This window comes from Lagopus muta, chromosome Z (assembly GCF_023343835.1).
Source record: "Lagopus muta isolate bLagMut1 chromosome Z, bLagMut1 primary, whole genome shotgun sequence".
Taxonomy (NCBI): domain Eukaryota; kingdom Metazoa; phylum Chordata; class Aves; order Galliformes; family Phasianidae; genus Lagopus; species Lagopus muta.
The window spans coordinates 27,040,017-27,063,853 of NC_064472.1; the positions used below are offsets into that span (position 1 = coordinate 27,040,017).

Genomic DNA, 23,837 nt, shown 5'->3' on the forward strand with positions numbered 1-23,837 from the left:
ACCTGACCACACAGAGAACTCCCTCAGTAGAGGTCTCCGCTGCTTGCCCTTCTGCAGAGGAACAATTCTCTTTCACATTTGCTACCGTTTGTTCAGATAAAGACCTGTTGGGAATTTTTCAATGTTCAGACTGTAATCTTTTCCACATTATTCTACAAATTTGAATGACTCCAGAATGTTACAGGTTATCTGTTCATGGTTTTGCGTTAAGGGAATATAACGTTTCATGTATCTGCAGTTATACCCTAATCACCTCATTATCCAATTAAGAAACTTCCCTGTTAGTATTCAAGAACACAGTGGTCCATTGCAAACTCTTCAGTAACAATTTTTTCTATTCCTCATCATACTTTCTATACGCTACAGGCACAACAAAACTGAAATATAAATCAATTCTGTTTGTTATTTTTAATATACACCACCATTTTCCATCCTTTCCAAAGAACCCAAGTATTAATATCCTGCCACGCCAAACACAATTTTGGAACACAGATATCAGATGTGTGTGTACTGCCACAAAATCACTAATTACTCATGAGCACACATGAAGAAAATGCAAACAAAATTAAAATTCCTCTTTATTTTCCACCAGAAAGCTTTACAAATATTTACTTCTGGATGAACTGTAGTGAACGCTTTCATTAATAGAAGTAGGTATCACAGGAAAAACTCCCCAGAATATAGCTCAGTTCCTATTTTATAACGTTGGTCCACTATGTCAGAGGCAAACGTTGGTGATACGGCAGCAGAGGTTGAACATTCCCACCAGTGTCTCATTGCACGTTGTTGCCACGTGACAGGAGGCAGCACAGGGGCACTCTGACAAAATGGTGCCTGAGATGGAAGTGTGGATGAAGCAAAGACGGGTTGCTGAGTCTCTCAGTGCAGAAAAAAAATGGCACCTACTGACATTCATTGATGCTTGCTGAGCAGTGAGGCGGTGGGTGGCGCATTTCAGGAGCGGCAGCTGTGGGTCACTTCTGCTGGTGCAGATTGTTACAAGAGCAGTGTGCAGGCTCTTGTTCACAGCTGATGAAAACACACAGCTCATAGTGGTGAGTGTTGAAAAACTGATTTGTAGCTGAGAATTTGCTCTACTAGTGTCATTTTGTACTCTTCATTGTAGTGTCCACAGAAATAAATAGGAAGCACAGCCTTCAGAGCAACTTATGCATATTGAAAATAAATATTGAGATATCAGCTATCTAGCTTATTACTGGAATCTACACTGCATGTCACAGGAGGGAATTATGAAAGAATGTCTTATTTCCAAAGATAAATATAAAAACTTCAAGTACTGACACAGCTGCCAAATGAGCTGGGCTGTATTTTTGAAGCCACTCATCCCCTTTTCTCACCACAATTGAGATGTTAACAGTTTCTAGTGGGAAGAAAAAAAAAAAAAAAAAAAAAAGGAAATTTTGGATCCAACAGGTGACATTTTTTGTAAAAAATGTGCAAAGCACATTAGTGCTTTAACTGCTTTGACATCCTCCAATACTGTAATACTAAATAAAATGTGTTGTTGTTCATATTACACATGCTAGAGCCCTACAGGAAGAAAAAACCCTGCATAGAGAAAATGGGTAATCCACAGCACAGGAAAAAAAAACCGTCCTCAAAGAAATCAGGAAATTTCACTTCATGATGGCCAAAGATTGTATCCAGTATTGAAGAATGCATCTAACAGGGACAAGAATATCCTAACATACTCCCAAGTTTCTTGTACCCCTTTTGATAGCAAAGTACTGTAAAGAAGTTGTACTAAAATGAAGAGCAACACATCAGTTGTATGCCTCATCTTTATATCTCAGATGATGTTAATGGCATGGGTAGGGGAATACGCTTGTGAGTCTTATGTTCCTATTTGTTAGGTGTCCAAAGAACAACACAGGAACAGGGTATTGTAAGTGCAAAATTTTGTTATTATCACTATATTTTCTCTATTTATATTTTCACTATATTGTGTGCACAGAAAACACACAACACAGACCTGAGTAGCATTTTTAACAGTGATAAAGGCTTCCGTATGATTTGCTGAGAAACCTTGTAACAACAACAAAAAAACCAACCCCCCCCTCCCCCCCCCAAAAAAGGCCAATTTGTCCCTCAGACACAGGTATGAAATGATGTGGGGCAGAGGGATTCATGCACACACTTATTCTATATTATTACTAAAGGATGCATTCTGTCTCTATTAGGCTGTGTACAGCTCCACTAAGGTTAGTTATGTAGATCCTGGCTCTGCACTTCAAAAACACAAGAACAGCTCCTTCGATTACTGTCAGTTTAGGCATACAATGATCTTATGAGCAAGTGATATCTTTGATAGCAGCGTATTTCTGAAGACAGTATTTTTGCAAGCAATCCTATGGCAGGATGCTAGCTAGCCCATGATACTGTTACTTTCTCTCCCTGTGAGGCTTTCTTTTTCTTTATTACATTAAGTTACTGCTGCAGACATATTCTCACTTTGTGTCCTTCACCAAAGGAACTGGAGGCAAAAGTCTCATTGATTTAAGACCTGAGGGTGAACTAGTAATCCCAGTGCTTCAGGAACTCATTTGGAAGGGAGACTATAAGGTCTTTAAGGCAAAAAGATAAAGGAACACCAAACACACTGAGTTCACACAGATTGTATCGACTCCTGAAGGCCCCTTCATGTCCTTTATTTTCTCTTTTGATTTTACACTCCACAATAAAAACAGCCAACTATCCCAAAGAATCCAGGCCTATTCTAAGTCCAAAGGCATTTTCAGGTGAATTGATGTTGTAAAGTCTCTAGGTCCTTATATCCATCAGAATTCCCAAAGGGTAAGTTAACGTGATGCCATTTCCACTTACTAGGGTCACTTTCCAAGGCAAAGGCAATGCCTGGCTGGTTCACAAAGCTTCTTGGCAATCTTTTCCAGCTTTTTTTTTTCAAAGGGGCATCACCAAATATTCAAAAATGTTTGCCAGTAATAGTGCATGGAACAAAATGGAGATGTGAGGAACTGTCTAAAAGAATAAGCAACTATAAAACTGTTATTTATAAAATTCAATACCAAGTACCACTTGACTCTTTACAGTTCCCTGCACGTATGAACAGATCATTTGTAGAATACCCCACAAAGACAGCAGGTCCTCTCATCCCAAATGATGACACCTGTGACAAAAAATTTCCTATCTGGTGAAGCCCACTGAATCTGCCTGCTCAGTACTGTAGAAGCCACAGCTAGAAATAAATTTTCTGAATGCTTTTCTCTGGTCTCTCAAACAGTCTGGATGTTAGCCCTGGATAATGCCTAAAAGCTTTTGGAAACATTAGCCCTGTGCTCTGCACATCATGTGTATTTATAGTGCACAATTAATAACATCATAGCAGATACATAGTAATGTGAGTAACAGCTGACAGACCAGTAGTAGCAGGTTACTTGAGCAAGGGGAGCACTCTCTGAGACTGCTCTTGGCTACAGGACCTTTAAGAACAACGTGGCAATGCCAGCTCTCTATCTCAATGCCATCCTGTGCTCCCATTTTTTCACCCACCTTGCACCATTGGCTGCCTGATCTCTCGGTAGCTGAAGAAGTTCCACTCAAACAGATGCAGCAAGAACTGAAAGAGACTCAGAGCGACACACAGAAACAAAGCAATGCTTATGCATTTCTCAGGCAGATGATGAAAGGTCTCAGTACTAAAAAAGCCATCTCACACTCCCTGCAAGCTTCGGCACCCTTACTGAACTTCAGGCTCCCCTGGATGCTTTACCCTTCCATTATCAGTAGAGAAGGGTTGCTTTTCTCACAGGAGTGCGTATTCACAATCGAAACTGTTTTATTCTGCTTCTCTTGTATAGATCTATCTGGGCTTGAGTACTCATGCGTGGCCAAAGCCACACATTGCTCACAGAATGCACCACAGACCCTTTCCCCCCCCCACTGCCTATGCAAGGCTACAGCTGTGTCAAGGCACAGAACCTCCATGCAGACATTCCTGGCTCCCAAGGCACAGAGGTCACTATATAAAGGGTGGCTATCTCCATGCCCCTCCTAAAACAGGCAGGGATCCTGTGAGTGTGAGGATGCTAAGGAAGGGAGAGACCTCTTCAGTCCAAGATCCTCTTCTGGAGATAACACCAAATGTTCAGACTCAAGCACATCTTAACTTACTTGAAACATAAAAAAAAAAAAAAAAAAAAAAAAAAAAAAAGTATTTACCATAATTTCTGCTCTAGAAGTCCAAATGGTTAGATGTAGAAAGGGATGGATAATGCAGGGGACACTCTTCTCCCTTCAAGTGAATCTATACCTCCCATAGACAAATAAGAAAGACCATCATCCACTAGCATAAACTAAGTTCTATCTGATTGTGTACTGCTGTGGAACTGGGGTCTTGCTGTGTGTTGCTTCACTCAGCTCATGAAATATTTCTGTAATGGTAACAGACCATTTGTGAAAATGAAGTTCAGACTAGAGTACAGCAGATCATGCAACAGTGAGCACTCGACTGAAGGCAATTTGTCATGCAGAAGTTCTGCAAAGAGAACTATGTTTTCAGAGCACCGCTTAAACTAAGCCATCTTCTCGAGGACCCCAGTCAACCCGCTTGTACTTAATACATTTTTCTTGTTGGAAGCAGCATATGTTTGCAAGGACATGGCTGTAGCAGCCAATGCCACATCCAAAGCAGATTGAGAAAGCAGAGCCTTTTCCACCCTGCCCCTGAGGCCACGACTAGGGAGGGCTGTAGGAAGGTAAACAAAAGGAAGTGCTCTCTTTGCATTTATCTACACATTAGAAATACAATTTCCAGGTGTACTCCATTTACATGAAATTAAATTTTGCCCTTTTTTAATAAGTCTCTGCAACATTTGCCCATTTGGATGGCCTGGATGATCATTAGTTACATGCCAGTGTGAGATAATCCACTCCAAAGTCATTAATGCAGTGGTGTGATTTGGCTCCAGTGGAATCACGACACAACTGGATATGACTCAAGTAGGGCTCCATCTGCAAACAACACATAAAGAAACACGTTATGGCATTTCAGCAGCATGGAACAGCAAACAGTGCTTCATTCCAAGAATCATTCCATAAGTGAAAGTGACCAACAACTAACTTACACTACTGTCAGTTTAATTCAAGATTTCACTTCCAAGGAATGAAAGCACACCCTGCTCCTTAATTGTTTTTGGATGAAGAATCTCGCTGAAGCTTGCATTTCTACAAGATATTAAGAGCACAGAACACGCTATTAACATAAAATACAATAAAAGTAAATATGATACAGAATCACTAGAACTCAGTTGTAAATTTTAATAGTGCCGCAGACAAAATCACATTTGCTTTTTAAGGATCCATCCTTTTTTTCATTCACCAAGATACAACTGGATGTTCAAAAGGTTACACGTGCAGAACAAAACCACCAATTCTCCTTCTTAAAATATAAGGGTAAGCTTGTAATACACACGACTTTGGCATACCATTTCGTGCAATTACTAACTACAATCTCTGATTTCAGAATGCAGAAGTAGCGATTTTCCTCCTCAAAAAGCAGCGCCCGCTTCGCTTAAGCCAACTTCTGCTGCGGGAGGGAGGAAACACGCAGGCGAGCACGCGGCGAAGGGACACCGAACTCAACAAACGCTCTTTTGGCAACAGCCATCCCTCGGCGCGTGTTCCGGCACGCCTCGCGGTGCTGCCCAGCGCGGAGGGCCCAGCAACACCCCCTCCCCGCGGCGGGGCGCGGGATCGGCGCGTGCGGGAACAAAGCCGGCGCAAGCTGCTGCCCGGCACAGCCGCTCCCACCGGGGCTGCCCCGACCGCCGGCCACGCGCAGGGGCTGGCAGCGGAGCCGCGCGCCTCCGCCCGCGGGAGGAAGGCCAGGAAGAGGGGGAAGCTCAGCCCGCGGCACACACCGCGCCGCCACTCACCGCGCCGATCCGAGCCGGTGTGCGGGCACGCCAGAGCGGCCGCAGGTGCCGCGGAGGAGGAAGCGGGGGCGGGCGGCGCTGGCGAGCCAACCGGGGCCCGGCGCGGCGCCGTGAGTCACCACGGCCGCGCAGGGCGGCCGGGCAGCTGGTATAAGAGCGCCGCGGGGACACCCTCCCCCCGTGCATGTCTCCGGCGCCCTCCTTTCCTCGTCGCCTTTCTGACCGCGGCGTCTGCACGCCCGCCCTCCCCGCCTCTCCTCCCTCCCTCTCTCCGTCCCCTCGGCGCGGCGATGCGGTCGAGCCGGCAGCGTGGAGATCGGAGCGCGGTGGCCGGCGGCGGGTGTGGGGCGCGGCGGTGGGCGCTCCCGCGCTGCGGTGCGCTCTGCCTGCTGCTCGCCCTCGGCTGCCTGCTGACTGCCACCGACGGTGAGTGCGGAGCTGGGGCGCGCACCGCCGGGGTGCTCCCGCCGCTCCCAGCGATCGCTTCTTCCCTTTCACCTCTCTCGGTTGTTTTCGTGGGGTTTTTTTTTTGTGTGTGTGTGTGTGCGCCTTGTCTGGTTGGGGTGTGCTTTTTCTTTTGTGCGGGGGGGATTGGGGCTCCGCGGAGAGGAGGGGAAGCGCGCGGGGCCTCCGGGCTCTGCCTGCCATCACCACTCTCCGCCGCGAGGCACCGCTTCCACGGGCGGACAGAGCACGCATGGGGCGCTGCGGGTGGGCCCGAGCCCGCGGCCGGCTCGCCCCTCCCCGCCCCGGAGCGGCTCTGCCGGGAGCGCCGCGGTGCCGCCGCTGCTGCGGGAGGTTTGGCGATGTCTGGCGGTGAGGGAGGGTCTCCGCGCTGGGCTGTGAGGAGCGCAGCTCCGGGACGGCCCACCGTGCCGGAGGGGTTGTCAAACTACTCTGCAACTTCGGCTTGGTGGCATCCAGCGGCGCTGGCGTGGCTCCTTCGGGCCAGCTGTAACCACCATGGGGGATCTCCACCTGGCGGCGAGGTTGAGCCTTACCGCGCTGAAGCCCTCGCGAAGCGGGCCGTCACAGGTAGCTCAGAAGGTGGTTGTTGCCGGTGTCGATGTGGTTACCTCTGCAGCAATGGAACTTGAACGTTAAGCTAGTTGCATGGTCAATTAAAATCATTTTCCCTTTGACTGGAGGGGTAATCAGTGAACGGACTTCTCTCTTTCTCCGGGAGACGAGCTGCTCTCCTAGGGGGGTGGTGGGCAGTTGCTGTGTGTTGTACTGCATTTGAGCTGATGGCCTGGGAGCAGTGTGCTGTAATCTCCTGACCAGCGCTCTGAAGTGCACTGAAGTGTTTGGCTTTGGTTGTGTTCTCAAGACATGCTTATAGAGAGTTAGGCTTTGTAGCCCCAGCAGTGTGCTGCAGTTTAGACATGGGGTTTGCTGGGTAGGGCCCTGCCAGGAGACTGCCTCCTAGTTCTCCTACCGTAACTGAGAAAGAAGTCTGTGTTCAGACCATGCCTCCATTTCCTGATCTGTAGACTGCTTCCATGCCTTCTCTACAGTAGGCACAGGCCCTTTGGTTATGCAGCTGTAACACGAAGGTTGGAGCTTGCTGGCACTGAGACCACTAGTGCGTGGTAGTTAGAAATCTTATGAGGAGCCAGGCATTGCAGGCAGCTCTAGTCATTTGAGTTTCTTCATTCAGTTTGAGGTGGTGGCCTCCCAAAGCAGCTCTGCTTGTTCCTCTGTGTGTGGGTTTCCCAATCAGGATTGCAAGCTTTTCTGGTAGTTGGTGTCATATGACAGCACACAACTGTCACATGTCTGGCTGGCCTCAGAGAAGTAAACTGACAGTCTGCTTAAGGAGTGGAGACAAATGGTTAAGGCAGAGCTAAGAGAACGCATCCAAAGCTTTTTAACTTAGTTTGAAATGGTAACTGATCCTTCATCCTGCTTGTAAGTTCGTTCCTCAGATGTGGGTAACCTGGGAAACAGTACAGTGATATTTCTTACACTTAGCGTACAAGTAACTTGTAGTTACTTGTCTTCTACCTCTTCCACCCAAGACTTATTCTAAAGAGGATGAAAGGTTCTGATGTATGACCAGCACATGCAGAACAGCTTTTGAATTAATGGTTGTTTGATATCAAGCTGAAAATCACTAGATGGCTAACGACAGAAGCAGCAGCTGAGCTATGAGGCTGTTTCAAAGAATGGTGGATTAGAGTGGTAGTGTCTTGCTTAAATGTCTGCCTGGCATTGCAGAACTGTGCTTAGTGCAGGATGGGACTGAAGGTGGTGATCAGCTGGAACTTGCTGAGTGTGGCCTTCAGAGCTTGAGAGCTATCTTAAAGGAGTAGCAACAGATGATAACCTTGGTGGGTGAGTGTTTGGCTAGCAATTCCTTATTTGTTCACAGGCTGACAAAAGTAGTTGCTTTGGTAGGTCAGCTGTAAGAGAAATGGCACCTCTTTGGGATGACTCCTTGCAGTGATTGTAAAGTTACAGCTTTAACTCCCAGCTCAGCTCCTGTTCCATTTAGCTTTGTAGAGTGTTTCCCTGTTGTTTTTTTGGTCAAAGTGGTGTTACACTGCAAGTTACAATATACTGTGCAAGCCTTTACAAAGTTATTCTAGCTTGAAATAGCATAACTAAAGGCTGTGGGAGTTATTTTGGTATCTCCTGAGTGGCAGGCTTAGTCTAATAGTGCTCTGGCGTGCTATTTTGGGAATGGTTGGCTGTTCCCACTCTGAAAGCCTGGATAAGAACGTCTCAAAACTAGCAGGAGTCAGTCACTTTGTGTTTTAGCTAGTAATACAGAAATAACTAGAATGCTGTGTGACCAGGCGAGCAGATGTCTACTTCTGTTAGCAGCAATTGGACAGTAGGGTGATGCCAACTGATAGCAAGCTGATAGCTGTGGCCTCTGTACACGCTCAGCTGGCTGAAGTCTCCCCTCTGGCACTACTAGGCAAGCTGCTTTTTTGACAGCTGTTGACCAAGCAGTGTTAATGTTGAAAACCTTGTGTTGGAAACTGCCTGCTGGTACAACTCCCACCCTGGAAAGGAGTGATGAAAGTAAAGAGTGTATGTGCTGATGTTCAGTTGTCCTGGCACTCCTTAAACAATTCCCACAAAACAAAATGTTACAGCTTAACTCTGTCAGTGTTTTACTCAACCAGTAAAACTGCTGAAACATCAGAGCTCAATAAGCTGCTATTTCAAATCGTTTACTTACAGCATGAATTTACATTATACAGTTGGCAAGTAAAACTGCCCTTGTTCTCTTGCTCATGCTCTGTCCAGTGCTTGCTGTTTTCTAATGCTTGAGAACTGGCAATATAATGTGAAATGGATCTGTTTCAGAAAGTTTATTGGCTTCCCTTCATTTGGAAACTGTCTTGCATATTGCATGTCATACACCAAAGATATAAAATAGCAAGTGGAGTTCTGCTAAAATTAGATGCCCTATCAAAGCTGTGGAAGGCCGAAACAGAGCACCACCATTACAGTAGATCAGGGAGGAGCAGGAGTTTTGCATCATGCCGTAGACATGTGCAGCCAAAACTTATGCATGTACTCACAGACTTGCATTACGTGGAACAGCTCTGGCTTCTCTGCTAAAGAGGCATGCTGCTGCTTTCACTGACAGTTGTGGCAGGGCTTCAAGACAAAGCATATTCTCTTGAGGGACAGGGACATACCATTTCAGGATGGAAGATATTCTGGAGAGTTCACTTCAAGCATCATGCACAACAAGAGTATCTGACTTAAGCATATTAATAATCAGGCTTAACAGTTTGGAGACAAGAGACTTAATTCCTGAAAGAAGTGATAAATTGTCTTGCTCTCTTAGCATTATGCTAGACCTAGCTTTAATAATGAGGAAAAAATACAGATATGTCATCGCACTTCCTTTTGCATCTACCAAGGAATGCCTCTGTGGGCCCTTGCTCATGGGAACTCTGTTAACAGTCAGATAGTGGGAACTATCTCTGTCCATTATTGTAATTTCTGTAACTTTGGGGCTATTACTGAAGTAACTTACATGATGAAAAAATGTTGTTCAGTTATAGAGCTGATATCTAAGCCACCTTTACAAACATCTTGGGATTGTAGTACATTAGCTTCAGAGTACTGGAATGCCAGTCTGGTTTGAAATTTAGTCATGTTTAAAAGTAGCTTGATCAAAGTCTCTGGAGGTTTTTAGAATGCAGAGACAGGCTGTAGGCAGCAGGAGCCTGCTCATGAGCATCCCTTTGCCTTGCAAACCTGACCCTGTCTTAAAAAGGAAAGCTCAATATTGTGAACACTGATACTGATTTACTACCATCTGGCAGGTAAACTGTTATACTGCTTAATCTCTGCAGTTTTACAGTGAAGGAAAACTTCTGGTTCTACTGTCGTGATTCACAAAGGTGGCAACAATAAAATAATTCAGAACTTGGCATCAGCATGAAAGCATCTGTTTATTGAGTATGGGATGCAACAAAGGAAATAGTGCTAAGTAGCACAGGGGCTCAGGTTCTTTTCTTTTCATTAAAGGTGCAAAAACAAAATGTGAGGAATCCCAGTTCCCCTGTAGTAATGGACGCTGTATTCCTTTACTCTGGAAATGTGATGGTGATGAAGACTGTTCAGATGGCAGTGATGAAAGTGCTTGTGGTAAGTAGTCAAGCAGCAGTAATCCCTTTGTGGCTGTACTCAGTAGTTTGCAGTAGGGGTTAACAGCAGAAGGTGGGTAACTGGAGAGATGTTTATTCTGACCAGCATTTCTTACAGCTCTAATACAGAGTAGAGGAAGAATTGCATAGAAAAGCTGGGGGACTATCTGGGTGTCCTGTATCAGTATGATGCAGCTGAATTTTCCTAGTCCCTGGAATTCTTCTGGAATTGAGACAAAGGCTCATAACTGAAACTTTATTTGCTGGGGGTGGCAATTGTCTAGAATGCAACACTGTTTTTCAGTTTTTGCTTGAAAACACAGTAGAAGCTTGTTGCCGTTTGTATGCAGATGATGGCTATTGCAAGGTTAGATGTCCTGTTATGTGTTAAAGTGGTTCTACTGCATTTCTTGTAAACACTGATTCTAGCTCTGGCTGCCAGCCTGATGGTTTTTGTTGACATGAAGGCCAGGGCAGATGACTAGACATACTTAGAGACAAGGCAGAACAGACTTCATATCCAGCACTGGTGTGGCTGGACTGCTGGTCTGCTTGAGTTATGCAGTTGGGTTACATAGTACCAGGCTTCTGTAATGACACCACAAATCAAATGCCTTGATAATGAGCATGAAGTTCAAAATCTGAAAATAGCTGTTAACAGACCTTAATTTAACTCATGTGTAAATGAAATCATGGCTTTTCTACCTACCTAGCTACTCTTCTTTAACATTAGCAGTCCTTCAGTATCTGCTTTTGGGAGTATAAGTGTTTCTGTGTGCTGTATAACTCTCTGGGAAGTATCAAATAGTGGTGGTGTTAGGCTGGTGGTGGGGGGGGGAAACAAACAAACAAACAAAAAAAAACACCAGACATCCAAGAACTAAAGGTTGTTGCACTGGTTTCCTGGGGGTGAGGTAGCTAGTCTCTAGCTACCAACAGAAAAACTGAGATCTGGTATTTAAAAAGTGCCTGTCCTTTTCCCTTTCAGTGAAGAAGACTTGTGCTGAATCTGACTTTGTGTGTAACAGTGGTCAGTGTGTGCCGAACAGATGGCAGTGTGATGGGGATCCAGACTGTGAGGATGGGTCTGACGAGAGTGCTGAACTGTGCCGTAAGTGTGCCTTGCCTGTCAGTGCAGGCAAGCCAGCAGGTTGTGCCCATTTGACTTCTTGCTTGCTTGTCACCTGGCTTGCCTTTTTTCACTTTTCACTTGTCTTGGAAATGCACCTCTATAAGGACTAGCTTGGCTTTTGGCCACATCAAGGTCTTGACAAGACTTACTGCTGATTAAAAGGATTCAGAACTGGGAAGTCTGCACTTGTGCTTGGCTAAAGATAGCAAATACAAGATTTCTGTTACAACTAGAGAAGTTAAGCACAGCATTTCAGGCCTGTGTCTTGTTCAGTGTGATCACCATCCTCCAAGACAGCTACTTAACCAGGGCTAGCCATAGGAACTAAGTGACTGACTTTGAGCTGGGGGTACAGAAGCAGAAGTACTAATCTCTGACTATGAGATTAGCAGCCTCAGTCCTAAGTACAGTCCTAATCAAGGGATACAGGTCTGTCGGACCTGTGAAGCCTCATTCCTTATCAGTAGGACCTATGCTAAGGTGCAATCACTGTATTTCAGCCCTGAGTTTAACTTTACTTTGTATTTACTCTTGCCTACTACTGTGTATTACCTAGTCTCCTACAAGTTTAACAGTTTGTGATATTCAATCACAAAAGCTACTGTGACAGAGATACTTTTAAAAGATGCTTCCTGTTCCTTTTTTTTTTTTTTTTAATACTGAATACTACAGACCAATATAACCTCTTCCATGTTAGAGCCAATGATTTCATTGGATGCTGGCTGTGTTCAGAGCAGCAACCTTTCAGACTCAACTTTCAGGACAACTGCTAAAATCCAAGATCAATAGCTCTTAAATTTCAGAACTCTTAAATTGAACTTAAACTTTTTTCAATAGATATGAGAACATGCCGGGTAAATGAAATCAGCTGTGGTCCTCAGTCAACCCAATGTATCCCAGTGTCCTGGAAATGTGATGGTGAAAAAGACTGTGACAGTGGAGAAGATGAAGAGAATTGTGGTAAGGGATGAAATGGTGGCTGCATAACTCTATTTGAAATTGACTTGTCTGAAAAGGAGCTAGCTGGACAGTATACCTGGGAAGATAAATTTATTATATCACTATTTTCTTAAACCTATATGTATTGCAGCCCACTTAAAAAAAAAAAAAAAAAAAAAAAAAACCAGATCTTTTCTAACAGTCCTCTACACTTTGAAATTAAGAAATACAACAGCGTAAGCTGTTCAGCATCTGTCTTTTTCTCTGGCTAGTTTTGGGAATAGCTGTAGGCTTAGTTACATGTCAGATAAACCATCAGAATTTGTTCTTTTTACGGTTTCTTAACAGATAACTCTACTTGCTCCTTATATTAGGTTTGTTTCCTAAAGATGTAGCTGGGATTTGTGGCCAAGGAAGCAGCTAATTTACTACATAGCCCTGTTTTACAGTATTTTGCACGCTTATTTGAAAGTGTAGATTAGGGAAGCTGGGTTTCAAGCGTTAAGGGGCAACTTCAAGCCAGTCCACAAGTGAAGCCAAAGCTGCCTCTTAGGGTGCAGTGTTTGTGGCTTGTTCTAATGTTTTTGCTGTAAATGAGTTGCCTGAGATGTCCTGAGGTGAGACAGATTTGCTGTAAGCAGAGTTACAGGGCTTGCTTCTACCACAGCTACCTTGCCTGGATGGCTTAATGAGGTACAGATCTTTGGACTTGTACTCTGCATCTGTGGGGTAGCTGTCTTTTTCAGCAAGCAAATGATTTAATCTGACAAGTATATCTACAGACAGCATTTCTAATGAAGTTGATAGAACTATCAGCCTAGGCATACTGAGCTGCTAGCTACGTTACTATAAAACCAGTATTATCTGTACCAACAGAAGTTCTGTGACTGCTTAATGTCACAGGACCAACTTTTGCAAGATCTTCATCGGCTTATCTTCAGTGGCCCAGGTAAATGAGCCACTACTATCCTGGCACAAAACACTTCAATTTCAAACTACAGTGCATGCTGACCATCTGGCTACCTATACCTTAGACTGTATTCCAGAGTTAGCAATTCTCTTACCTTCTGTCTCTGGTTCACAGGTTCTGAGCCTGTTTTCCTAAAGGCTAGCATGCTAAAGCAGAACAAACTTACTGCTTCAAAATTTTCACTCAGTAACTCAGAACTGATGTTTCTCACTTTCATGCTTAAGGCAAGGACAGCAGTTCATATGTCGTATGTGCCTCGTAGGTGGTCAGTAAGATTATCCCAGAGCCTTCTTTGTACAGGATATTGACCTACTGTCAGCTGATAGAGCAAAGAAACTGAAAAGCAAAACATGTTCTTTCAAAAGTCTTCTTTATGATAACCTGCTAATATTTTTCACTCCTGTTACTGCAGGCAACGTGACTTGTAGTGCAGCAGAGTTCACATGCACTAGTGGACAGTGTATTTCCAAGAGCTTTGTCTGCAATGGTCAAGATGACTGCAGTGATGGTAGTGATGAGTTGGAGTGTGCACCTCCAACATGTGGTGTTCATGAGTTCCAGTGCAAGAGCTCAACTTGCATCCCTATCAGCTGGGTGTGTGATGATGATGCTGACTGCTCTGACCACTCTGATGAGTCTTTGGAGCAATGTGGCCGACAGCCTGCACCTCCTGTGAAGTGCTCTACCAGTGAGGTGCAGTGTGGCTCGGGTGAATGTATCCACAAGAAGTGGCGTTGTGATGGAGATCCTGACTGCAAAGATGGAAGTGATGAAATCAACTGCCGTAAGTTAACTTGGTCCTTCTTCTATAGGAGGTGCTCCTTGGCCCCTGTCTTTCCTTTGGCAGACTTCAGAAGTCAAACTGTCTAATGGCTGTCCCCACAGCTTCTCGGACCTGCAGACCAGACCAGTTCAGGTGTGAAGATGGGAACTGCATCCATGGGAGTAGGCAGTGCAATGGTGTGAGAGACTGTCTGGATGGCACTGATGAAGCAAACTGTAACAATGGTAAGTGTGCAGCTAATCAAGACCGAAGACTTGCAGAGTTGCTGAAGCTCGCAGCCTCCTCATGGTCTTCATTATCTCAGTTATTCAGTGTTCTGGACCTGGCAAATTCAAGTGCAGAAGTGGAGAATGCATAGATATTAATAAAGTGTGTAACCGTCAGGGAGACTGCAAGGACTGGAGTGATGAGCCTCTCAAGGAATGTAGTAAGTGAACAAACTTCTTGTGCAGTGCTAACTACTAAATGATTTCTCAGCCGTCAAATGTTGGGCTGAAATACTTATGTGTATTTACTTAGTAGCAAAAATAAACAAGAGTAACTCAGTTAACAGAACTGTTCTTTATCATAGCCAAACTGACTATTGGGATGACTTTGTGACCTGGAGATACATGAGTCCATTAAACTCTGAAGGTTACAGGATCCTCAGTCTTATTCTGCTGATGCCTACTTGTAACACAAGCAGCATGTTGATAGTTGAGCATAGGTGGTCTTGAGGTGGTCTTCTTCAAATGACTTCAAGTACCACTGTGATCTTTCTCCTTGTGAGAAAGCAGATGAGTGTCTGGTACAGCACTCCATAACTAAGATTTCAGGACTACATATATATGCTGTTTAAGAAATGACCAATTCTTCTCTTCTAGACATAAATGAATGTTTAGTCAACAATGGTGGATGCTCTCACATCTGCAGAGATCTTGTTATTGGCTATGAATGTGACTGTCCAGCTGGGTTTGAGCTTGTAGACAGGAGAACCTGTGGAGGCAAGTATCAAATAAGTTAATAGTAAACCTACTAGTAATACTGTAGATGAGAACAAAATTTATTTCTCTTTACAGATATTGATGAATGCCAGAATCCTGGTATCTGTAGCCAAATCTGTATCAACCTGAAAGGGGGTTACAAGTGTGAATGTAGCCGTGGCTATCAGATGGATCTTGCTACAGGAGTGTGCAAGGCTGTGGGTAGGTACTGGCATAAGACAATATCTCTAAGCCTGAAGCCATTGCTTTGAAGTGAGGCAGTAGGTGATGTAAATTTTCATGGTACTGTAGTTGTGACACTAGTTGTGCTCTTAACAACGTAACTTGTACAGACCTGGACAGTCCTAGCATTTTGAATAATGCTATGACACAGCACTTAAAGCAACCATGTCTACCTGACAAACTTTCTCCCGGGGAGGAGAGCGTCCATCATAAAGGAAGAAAAGAATGGGGTATGGTACAGCTAAGATGTTTTTCAGCATCCGTTTCCGAGTGTGGAATGGCAGATACTAAATACAATTCGTTAAAACTGTCTTGAAGGCCATTGGTATGTGACTTGATGTCTAGAAGCATCGATAATATATACTTTTTTCTGCAGGGAAAGAACCATGTCTAATTTTCACCAACCGACGGGATATCAGGAAGATTGGCCTTGAGAGAAAAGAATACATTCAACTAGTAGAGCAGCTAAGAAACACAGTTGCTCTAGATGCTGATATTGCTGAGCAAAAGCTTTATTGGGCTGACTTCAGCCAAAAAGCAATTTTCAGGTAAATGGACTTGGCCTCTAACTCTTAGTGCTACCCTTAGCACCCTGCCTTTTACCCAAGATTCTCCTGTAGGCTCTTGTGCTGAGAACTAGATAACTGATGTCCATGACTAAGCAGAGCAGGTACAACCTCCTGGAGCTAGCATGTGTACACTTGTTGCACTTCCTTGTATCAGGTTCAGTTGTGACTTTTTCTAAGGTATCTGTTTTACAAGTACATCTTCTAGAATGCACACAGCTCCTGGGCATGCAGCATTTTGCTGAAGTGTGCAAAGCTGTAGTCTGTGGGGACAAAGAGGAGTAAAAGCAAGTAATTTTTGTTTTCCAGTGCTTCTATTGATACCCGTGATAAAGTTGGTACACACACTAGAATCCTAGACAACATATACAGCCCTGCAGGAATTGCTGTTGATTGGATTTATAAGAATATCTACTGGACTGATTCATCTGCAAAGACCATTTCAGTGGCAAGCCTGAATGGCAAGAAAAGAAAGGTTTTATTTCTTTCTGAGCTGAGAGAGCCAGCTTCTATTGCTGTGGATCCTCTGTCTGGGTGAGTATTTGTCCTCGTTCTCTGGAAAGAACAAATCTACCATCTAATCCACGTGTGTTTTGATAGCTGATTTACACAGCCTTTGTCTAGCTACTCATTAGCAAATGTCATAATTTAAAAGTGATACTACACAGTACTATAGTGCGTTATGTAACATAAATTCTGCTTCACAGCTTTATGTACTGGTCAGACTGGGGTGAACCAGCAAAAATTGAAAAAGCCGGAATGAATGGATTTGACAGACAGCAGCTTGTGACAACAGAAATCCAGTGGCCTAATGGAATTGCTCTAGGTATGTTGAGTTTGTCTCTGTGCCAGAGGTAGTGTGGAGCTTTAGCAGTCTCTTGGGTACAGAAGCCAAGGTCATCCTTTAGAGAACTATTTTCAGCTTTTGATATTGGGAAGCTCTTGCATGCCTAGAGACACTACAAACAGGTGCAGCACTTCAGATGCTGAAGTGGTAACCTTCCCTGCACTGTTCTGTATCCTAGCTGAGGCACAGTGTGCTTAGGCAGCACTGCAGCAGTTTTTTGTATTCCCATATAATAAGAAACAGTATGGTAGCACTGCAACTATTCTTGAGTCTGTGGGTGTTGCAGCCTTTGCAGGAAGCTCTGGCAGTCTTGTCCATGTAGCCAATAAGTGGTGGTGTTTGGTATTTTCTCCTCCTAGATCTTGTAAAAAGCCGTCTGTATTGGCTTGATTCTAAGCTACATATGCTGTCAAGTGTGGATCTGAATGGCCAGGATCGTAGACTTGTGCTGAAGTCTCATATGTTCCTTCCTCATCCTCTTGCTCTAACAATATTTGAGGTAAGAATGGCTTGCTGCAGTACTTGTCAGAGCTCTTCTTCCTAGTATGTGGCTAGCAATTATGGTGCTGAAAGAAACATAGAGATAATGGGAGGTAATGACTATTTTCTAGGATCGTGTATTCTGGATTGATGGAGAGAATGAGGCAGTCTATGGTGCCAACAAATTTACTGGAGCTGAATTGGTCACCCTAGTAAACAACCTCAATGATGCGCAGGACATCATTGTTTATCATGAACTTGTTCAGCCTTCAGGTAACTACTACAGTTTATAGTTATAACAGCATATACTTGCATGAAGCCTGCCGTGATTGTATGTTACCAAATGGTATCCTACCCCTGTATACTATCTAATTCATTTTGGTACTTGAAGCTTTCAGCTAGCCTAGCATCCCCACTGGGTTTGAGAGAGAATCTAGTTGCAGTTTTTCTTGCTTGGACAGAGCAGATATAACCTGCAGAGATAAACAACTTACTAGAGCAACTACTGAGCAAAAAATTATGCTGTACCTCTGGAGCATGAAAGCTCACTCCTGTCAATCACTTAAAATGAACCTGTACCAACAGGCAGGAACTGGTGTGAAGAGAACATGGTAAATGGAGGCTGTAGCTACCTGTGCCTGCCTGCTCCTCAGATAAATGAACACTCTCCAAAGTATACTTGTGCATGTCCATCTGGATATGTCTTGCAGGAGGACGGTCTGAGATGTGAAGGTATGGTAACAAAATTCTTTCAGGACTTACGGGGGAAGAATTGGGAATCAGAATGCTAAACCTGTAAGAGGCAACAATGACAGTACAGACTGACAACTTTGCATGAGTAAATCTGATGTAACTCCTCTTGGAGAGGGTGGTCTTCTAGCATGTATTAAGCTGCCCTCCAAGTCTGCAGGTACTGTTCAAAGTCCATGCCTGGCTTGTGTATCATCATCATTTGCAATTAGACCTTGTGCTTCCACAGCTTTCTGCAGACAGCAGGCATGTGCACAAAGCATATCTGGTCCCTCTGTTAGAAAACTAGGGGTATAAACTAACATTGCTGTACAGTGAATCCACTATCTTGAAATGCTTATGGGCTGATCATGCTGAGTTTGTGTACCTCCTTTCCAGTTCCATGCAAACCTGCTGCTGATAGTACACTGAGCGCTGGCTGTGTGGCAAGCTTGTTTGTCCAGCCTAGTGGCAGTAGAATCTCCAGGGTGTCTCTTAATAAACTGCATGTCAATTGACTGCTCCAGTCAAAGCAGTGAATGTGAGGACATGGTTCTCCATTGGCTGAAGGTAGTGGCTGCTGTATAGGATAACTATGAATGTCAAAGGCTGTATTTGACTTTATGGAACCAAATATTATACAGGGAGCCTGAAATGAGGAGTAGGGTGGCTTATATTTTCAATTACTTCAAATAGAGCTTATGCCTGTTTAACTGGCTTACTTGATTCATGGAATCATTTTTGATCAATACCTTCAGTGGAAGCTGTACTTACTGAAATAACTAATGTCAGTGTTTCCAATAAAGCTAACAAGCTGCATGACCATTCTGCCATCTGCTAAACATTTGCTGCCATGGCTGTCATAGTTAAGCCATTGCAGAACTTTAGGATTAACTGGGTTCTTGATTTATAATTAGTTTCAGGTACTGGAACAACTGTGGCTTACACTGAGACTAAAGATACCAGCACAACTGAAAAATCTCCAACTGTTGGACTAGTTCCTGGAGGTACTGGTCCCAATAACTCAGATTGCTAAACAAAAGATAAGAGAAATGCAAACTGACCTATTAGCATACTTGAAATCTTCTCCTTTGCATGCAAGTAGAAAAAACAAGCTACTTCATGTATGTAGTAGAAGTACAACAGCTGGAGTATGTGATAAACAGAATTTGTTTATTTATGACTGTATGTATGGAACCTGTAGGTTCCATGAAATGCAAAAAGTGCTCAAAGAAGGGTAGCAAAAAAAACTTAAGATAAGATGAAGCCTCTTAGCGCTGTTCTTGTAGAACGTTAACCTAATAATTTGGAGCAACTCTTGGGCTTAATGTCTTAGTAAGAAATCTGAAAAAATCTGTTAGCTTGTGATTAAGCAACCTCATTACTTTATGAATTCTTGTGCAGGTTTCAACATCAGTAGTGTGGTGTCTGAAGTAGCTGCAAGAGGAGCAGCAGGAGCTTGGGCTGTTCTTCCTATCTGTGAGTACCATTTGTTTTGATCCCTTTTGGTGTGATAAGCTCTTCTTGTTCACAAGTTTGACTTGATGCTACTCTATACTTAAAATGTATGTCTCTTCCTAAAGTATTGCTGGCGATGGCTGCAGTGGCTGGCTACTTCATGTGGCGTAATTGGCAGCACAAGAACATGAAAAGCATGAATTTTGATAATCCCGTCTATCTGAAAACTACAGAAGAGGATCTCACAATTGATATTGGCAGACATGGTGGTTCAGTTGGACACACCTACCCTGCAGTAAGTAAACTGATTGACATGCCTGAGGTTCCAAGCTAGTCCTCAGACTAGATGTAGCAGAGAACTGCTGATTGACTTTCAAGATGAGGCTGGATCAGGCTCTGAGCAACCTGATCAGGCTGTGTATGTCCCTGTTCATTGCAGGGCAGTTGGACTAGATGACCTTTAAAAGCCCCTTCCAACTCCAAGGATTCCATGATTCTGTAAATTGGGAGAGGTGTCTGTTTTGGAAAGCAGAGGCATACTGACTGCTTGAAACTACTGGGCTGAATCAATTGAGAGCTCATACTTTTAATCAAGATTTAAGTCATAGCAGGCAACTTCTGCTGTATTACTCAGATGGAGTAAACCAGTGCAAGTTTTTAGCCTGCAGAACTAGCACATAATTCAGACTGCCCTATAGCAAAGACTTGCATCGGTTGTTTTGTTTTTTTTGTCCTTTGTTGGTAAAATTGTAGTTAACATGCTTCTTTTCTTTTTACAGATATCTGTTGTAAGCACAGATGATGATATGCTGTGAGCACTGGATCAGTAATCACTTTCAGTTTACTTTGTGTTTTACACTTACGGGGATGATAAACATGCTTGTGGCTGAAAGACTTCCTCCGTTCTTTGGAAGAATGAAGAAACTTTCTCTGTGTATGGAACACTTACATAATTTGCTGTTTTATACAGCTTAACAACCAACTCTGTAAATACCTGTCCACAACAATTCAGCTTTTAGTGGTTACTGTTTTATCAGTAACCCTTGAATTGGTCAGTCAGTAACACCACTGGCCAAATACAAAGCACTTTCCATAGAAAGCCATATTCCAGCCACAACTTGTGCTATAGTATAACAGCTGTACATATGTGTATATGCCACTTGTAAATATTTCTGGAAAATCACTATCAAGCACTTTGAAATACTTAAAATGTAAATTATTGTACACTGTCTTTTTCAATGGTTGGGGCAATGGCAATAGGAAAAAACGGGTTACTATGATTGCCAAAAATTTGTAAGCATAAGTAATTTTGTATGTATGACTGAAACAACCTTGTCTCATACCTCTTAGAGCTCTACAGGTATGAATGCTCTTTGGGGAAACCACTGTAAATCTGAAATTCAGAGAAGGGGGAGAAAATAAAAACCCAAAAACTAAGCAGTTAAAGTATTGGTCTCCATTATTGTCCTCCCACTGTAGTGGAACATATCTCCAGAGTCAGTAAGAGTGTGAAGTGCTGGCTGAAGTTATTTCAGCAGTACCTAGACTGTGAAGGGAGTACTGACCTGACAGCTGCTTGAGCAGGGGTGTGACCGTGTTGTCTTTTATAAGAGTCCAGCTGGACAACTGGAGTAGTATTTTTTAGCTACTATCAGTCCTCAACTACACTTCGGTGCACAAGAGGTAGTACTGACAGATGCTACATGCCAGAGGTGGGTATCAAAGCAGTATCAGTCAGGTAAATGTAAATGCCTTGCATAGTACAAGCTAGCAGTGATGCAAGTTGTTAGCCCTTATTCCTGATGGCAGCTACAGTGCAGATGGCATCTTAGTGCCTGTGTTTGCATGAAGGAATGCCAGAGGTGTAGCTTCATTATTCACCATGGCAGCCTGCTCTGGGAGTCTCAGAGCCAAAAAGCCCATGTTGCTACACCTGTGAGGTAGTGTTCCCTTCCCTTCTGGAGCAAGGGCACTGTCTGATTTGGAGTAGGAGGGGAGGAACTGATCCATTGTGTGAGTGATGCTGACCCTTGTACTTTATTGGTGCTCTGCCTTCAACAGATGAAGTAGGTGGACCTGCTGAGCTTTTCCTACTTGCTTATACCTTGGGGAATTTAACTTAAAATGCAAGCTGAGTTAACAATTCACCTTAGATTGTTAATTTATAGTATTGGCTTTGATCACCTTCACTCCTGGAGCCTTTCTCCTGGGTGAACACAACAATTAATAATCTCTACAACTGTTCTGACTCTAGAAGGTGGAATTCATCCCCCTAGTAGCTGTCTAGTACATTCTGTTTCTGTGTTCAATTTGGTAGCACCAGATCTATTCCTTGTATACTAGTGCAATAAAGAACGACAACTGAATTACCTTGCAGCTTCTGTGGTTCAAGTACTTTGTTCTGTGATTGGAGTCAAGAAATGCAAAGATTTTGATGTTTATGCTATGACTACTTTAGTAGTCTCCAACTTATGACTAGGGAAGCCATCTTCTGCTCACTTATTTTCTTAATGCCAGATTCATTTTTTGGATCTTGGTCTTGAATTGTCACTCCCATGAACTGTGCTGTGCTTTGTTGTGGCTAAGCCTAATGCAGATGTGATAAAATAGTTAACTTCTCTCCTAGGGTGAAGAAATTATTTCTTCTTGGATAAAGGTTTGAGGATAAAACATGGTCTAGAAGAAGCTAACATTTCTTGGTCTTGCTTCAGTAATGCCTTGTTAAGAATTCTCCATCAATTATACTCTAAAATAATAAGCATAAAAATCAAGACAGGACTTGGATTAGTTCCTGGACTTGGTTCTAATGCCTGTTCTCACTGTGCTTACATTTAGGGCCTGCTCTCTTGATGCTGTTCTGTGTATGTCTTGACAGATGAGCACAGTTTCCAACTTATGCAGATTTAGGAAACTCAATACTCCTTGGGGAGTTGAAGCTTTATCAAGCTATCTCTGGCAACTCTTGTATGCCTCTAGATGTTTTCTGAATCTGGAATAACTTGCAAATAAGAGATTGCAAGGAGACCTTTGAATTTTTTTGGTTAAGAATACTCTTTATCTCAGAAACTACTCAGGAAGACAAAGTGCCTTTAATTTCAGCATAATATGCGAGAATCATTAGTTTGGCTTTATTTCGTTTTGCTTTTTTTGTTGTTTGGTTTTTCCTGTTAACTGTCTAACTCAGGATTCTATGAAGTAGGTGTGCTGAAATGTGGCAAAATCTAAAGCTGAATTGTCAGCCAGCAGCTAAATGGAAGCAAAAAGCTTTGCCTTTTTAGTCTTTGTATGAAATATGTTTAACATCACTTTTCTTGCTAAAATTCCTTGCTGTCACTGGTGTCATACCAAACACCACATGGAATAATCAATAAAGGCACTTATTCCTGATGTTGACATTCAGTGGAAATTGAAACTTAAATCCTTTTTTCAGAATCTGAAACAGAAATTGTAAGCTCTAGGAATTTATCTCCTGATTTGATTTCAGTATACTGAACAAAGTTGTCAGAACAGTGCTTAGATGCACAAGTTGTTTCTATAGTCCATAGGAGGCCTAACACTTCATACCTTCCCATAGCTGGAGGGAGGAGGGAAAGGTAACAGCCAGTTACATAACATGGTCTAAGAGTACATAAAATGTACTTAGTTACAGATGGTTTTTGTCTCTTTCTCTCACACAGATTTTTCTGCCCTGCCCTCTATCGTTTTTTTGTGTGTTTTGAAATTGTTTATTTCTACTGCAGGCTTGGAAAGTAGTCAGGGATTCCTTCTGTATAAACCACTCCAACTTGCATAGACAAATGCCTTACTATCTTTGAACAATTTTTTTCCCCTGCCATCTGCATGTCTTTGACTCTGTTTTATTGCTCTGTCATGTGACTCTTCTGGCACCTAATGAAGGTGGTGTAGCTGCACAGAGTACTGCCTTTGCAGCAGTCTGTGGCTGTGTTGATGGCTGCTAAATGGATTCTCAGAGCTTATCCTTGTCTGAGCTCCTCAGCTGTAGTCTCAAGGGCTCCCAGAGCAATGTGATATTAACAAGGTCTTTGGTCAGGTTTCACAGATAACTTGGCTTCCTATGGCACCTGAAGAGTGTATTGCCAACAGACACATAAATAGGACTTCAGCTGGTTACTGAAGTAGTATTTAAATGGTGTAATTCTTGTTTCCTATCTGAACTCAAAGCTCTATGGTTC

General features: G+C 43.2%; 1 protein-coding gene and 1 long non-coding RNA gene across 3 annotated transcripts; one reads left to right on the forward strand and one right to left on the reverse strand.

The window, feature by feature from the left end:
- Positions 1-209: 209 nt before the first annotated feature.
- LOC125686922 (uncharacterized) lies at positions 210-6,046 on the reverse strand. Its single transcript, XR_007373942.1, has 3 exons — positions 5,916-6,046; positions 5,106-5,205; positions 210-4,992 (listed from the first exon to the last, which is right to left on the reverse strand). It is a non-coding gene; the product is annotated as an uncharacterized LOC125686922 (long non-coding RNA).
- Positions 6,047-6,096: 50 nt separating this feature from the next.
- On the forward strand, positions 6,097-22,010 carry VLDLR (very low density lipoprotein receptor). Of its 2 annotated transcripts, XM_048931501.1 has the most exons (19): positions 6,097-6,341; positions 10,416-10,535; positions 11,523-11,645; positions 12,504-12,626; positions 13,988-14,359; positions 14,461-14,583; positions 14,664-14,786; positions 15,223-15,342; positions 15,418-15,543; positions 15,941-16,112; positions 16,440-16,664; positions 16,838-16,956; positions 17,337-17,476; positions 17,589-17,730; positions 18,043-18,189; positions 19,104-19,193; positions 19,591-19,665; positions 19,770-19,939; positions 20,424-22,010. In XM_048931501.1, the coding sequence occupies exons 1-19, from the start codon at positions 6,206-6,208 to the stop codon at positions 20,457-20,459; spliced, it is 2,682 nt and encodes an 893-aa protein (XP_048787458.1). In that variant the 5' UTR covers positions 6,097-6,205; the 3' UTR covers positions 20,460-22,010. The 2 variants fall into 2 exon arrangements, with proteins under 2 accessions (XP_048787458.1, XP_048787459.1); XM_048931502.1 differs by lacking the exon at positions 19,104-19,193.
- The last annotated feature ends 1,827 nt before the right edge of the window (positions 22,011-23,837 follow it).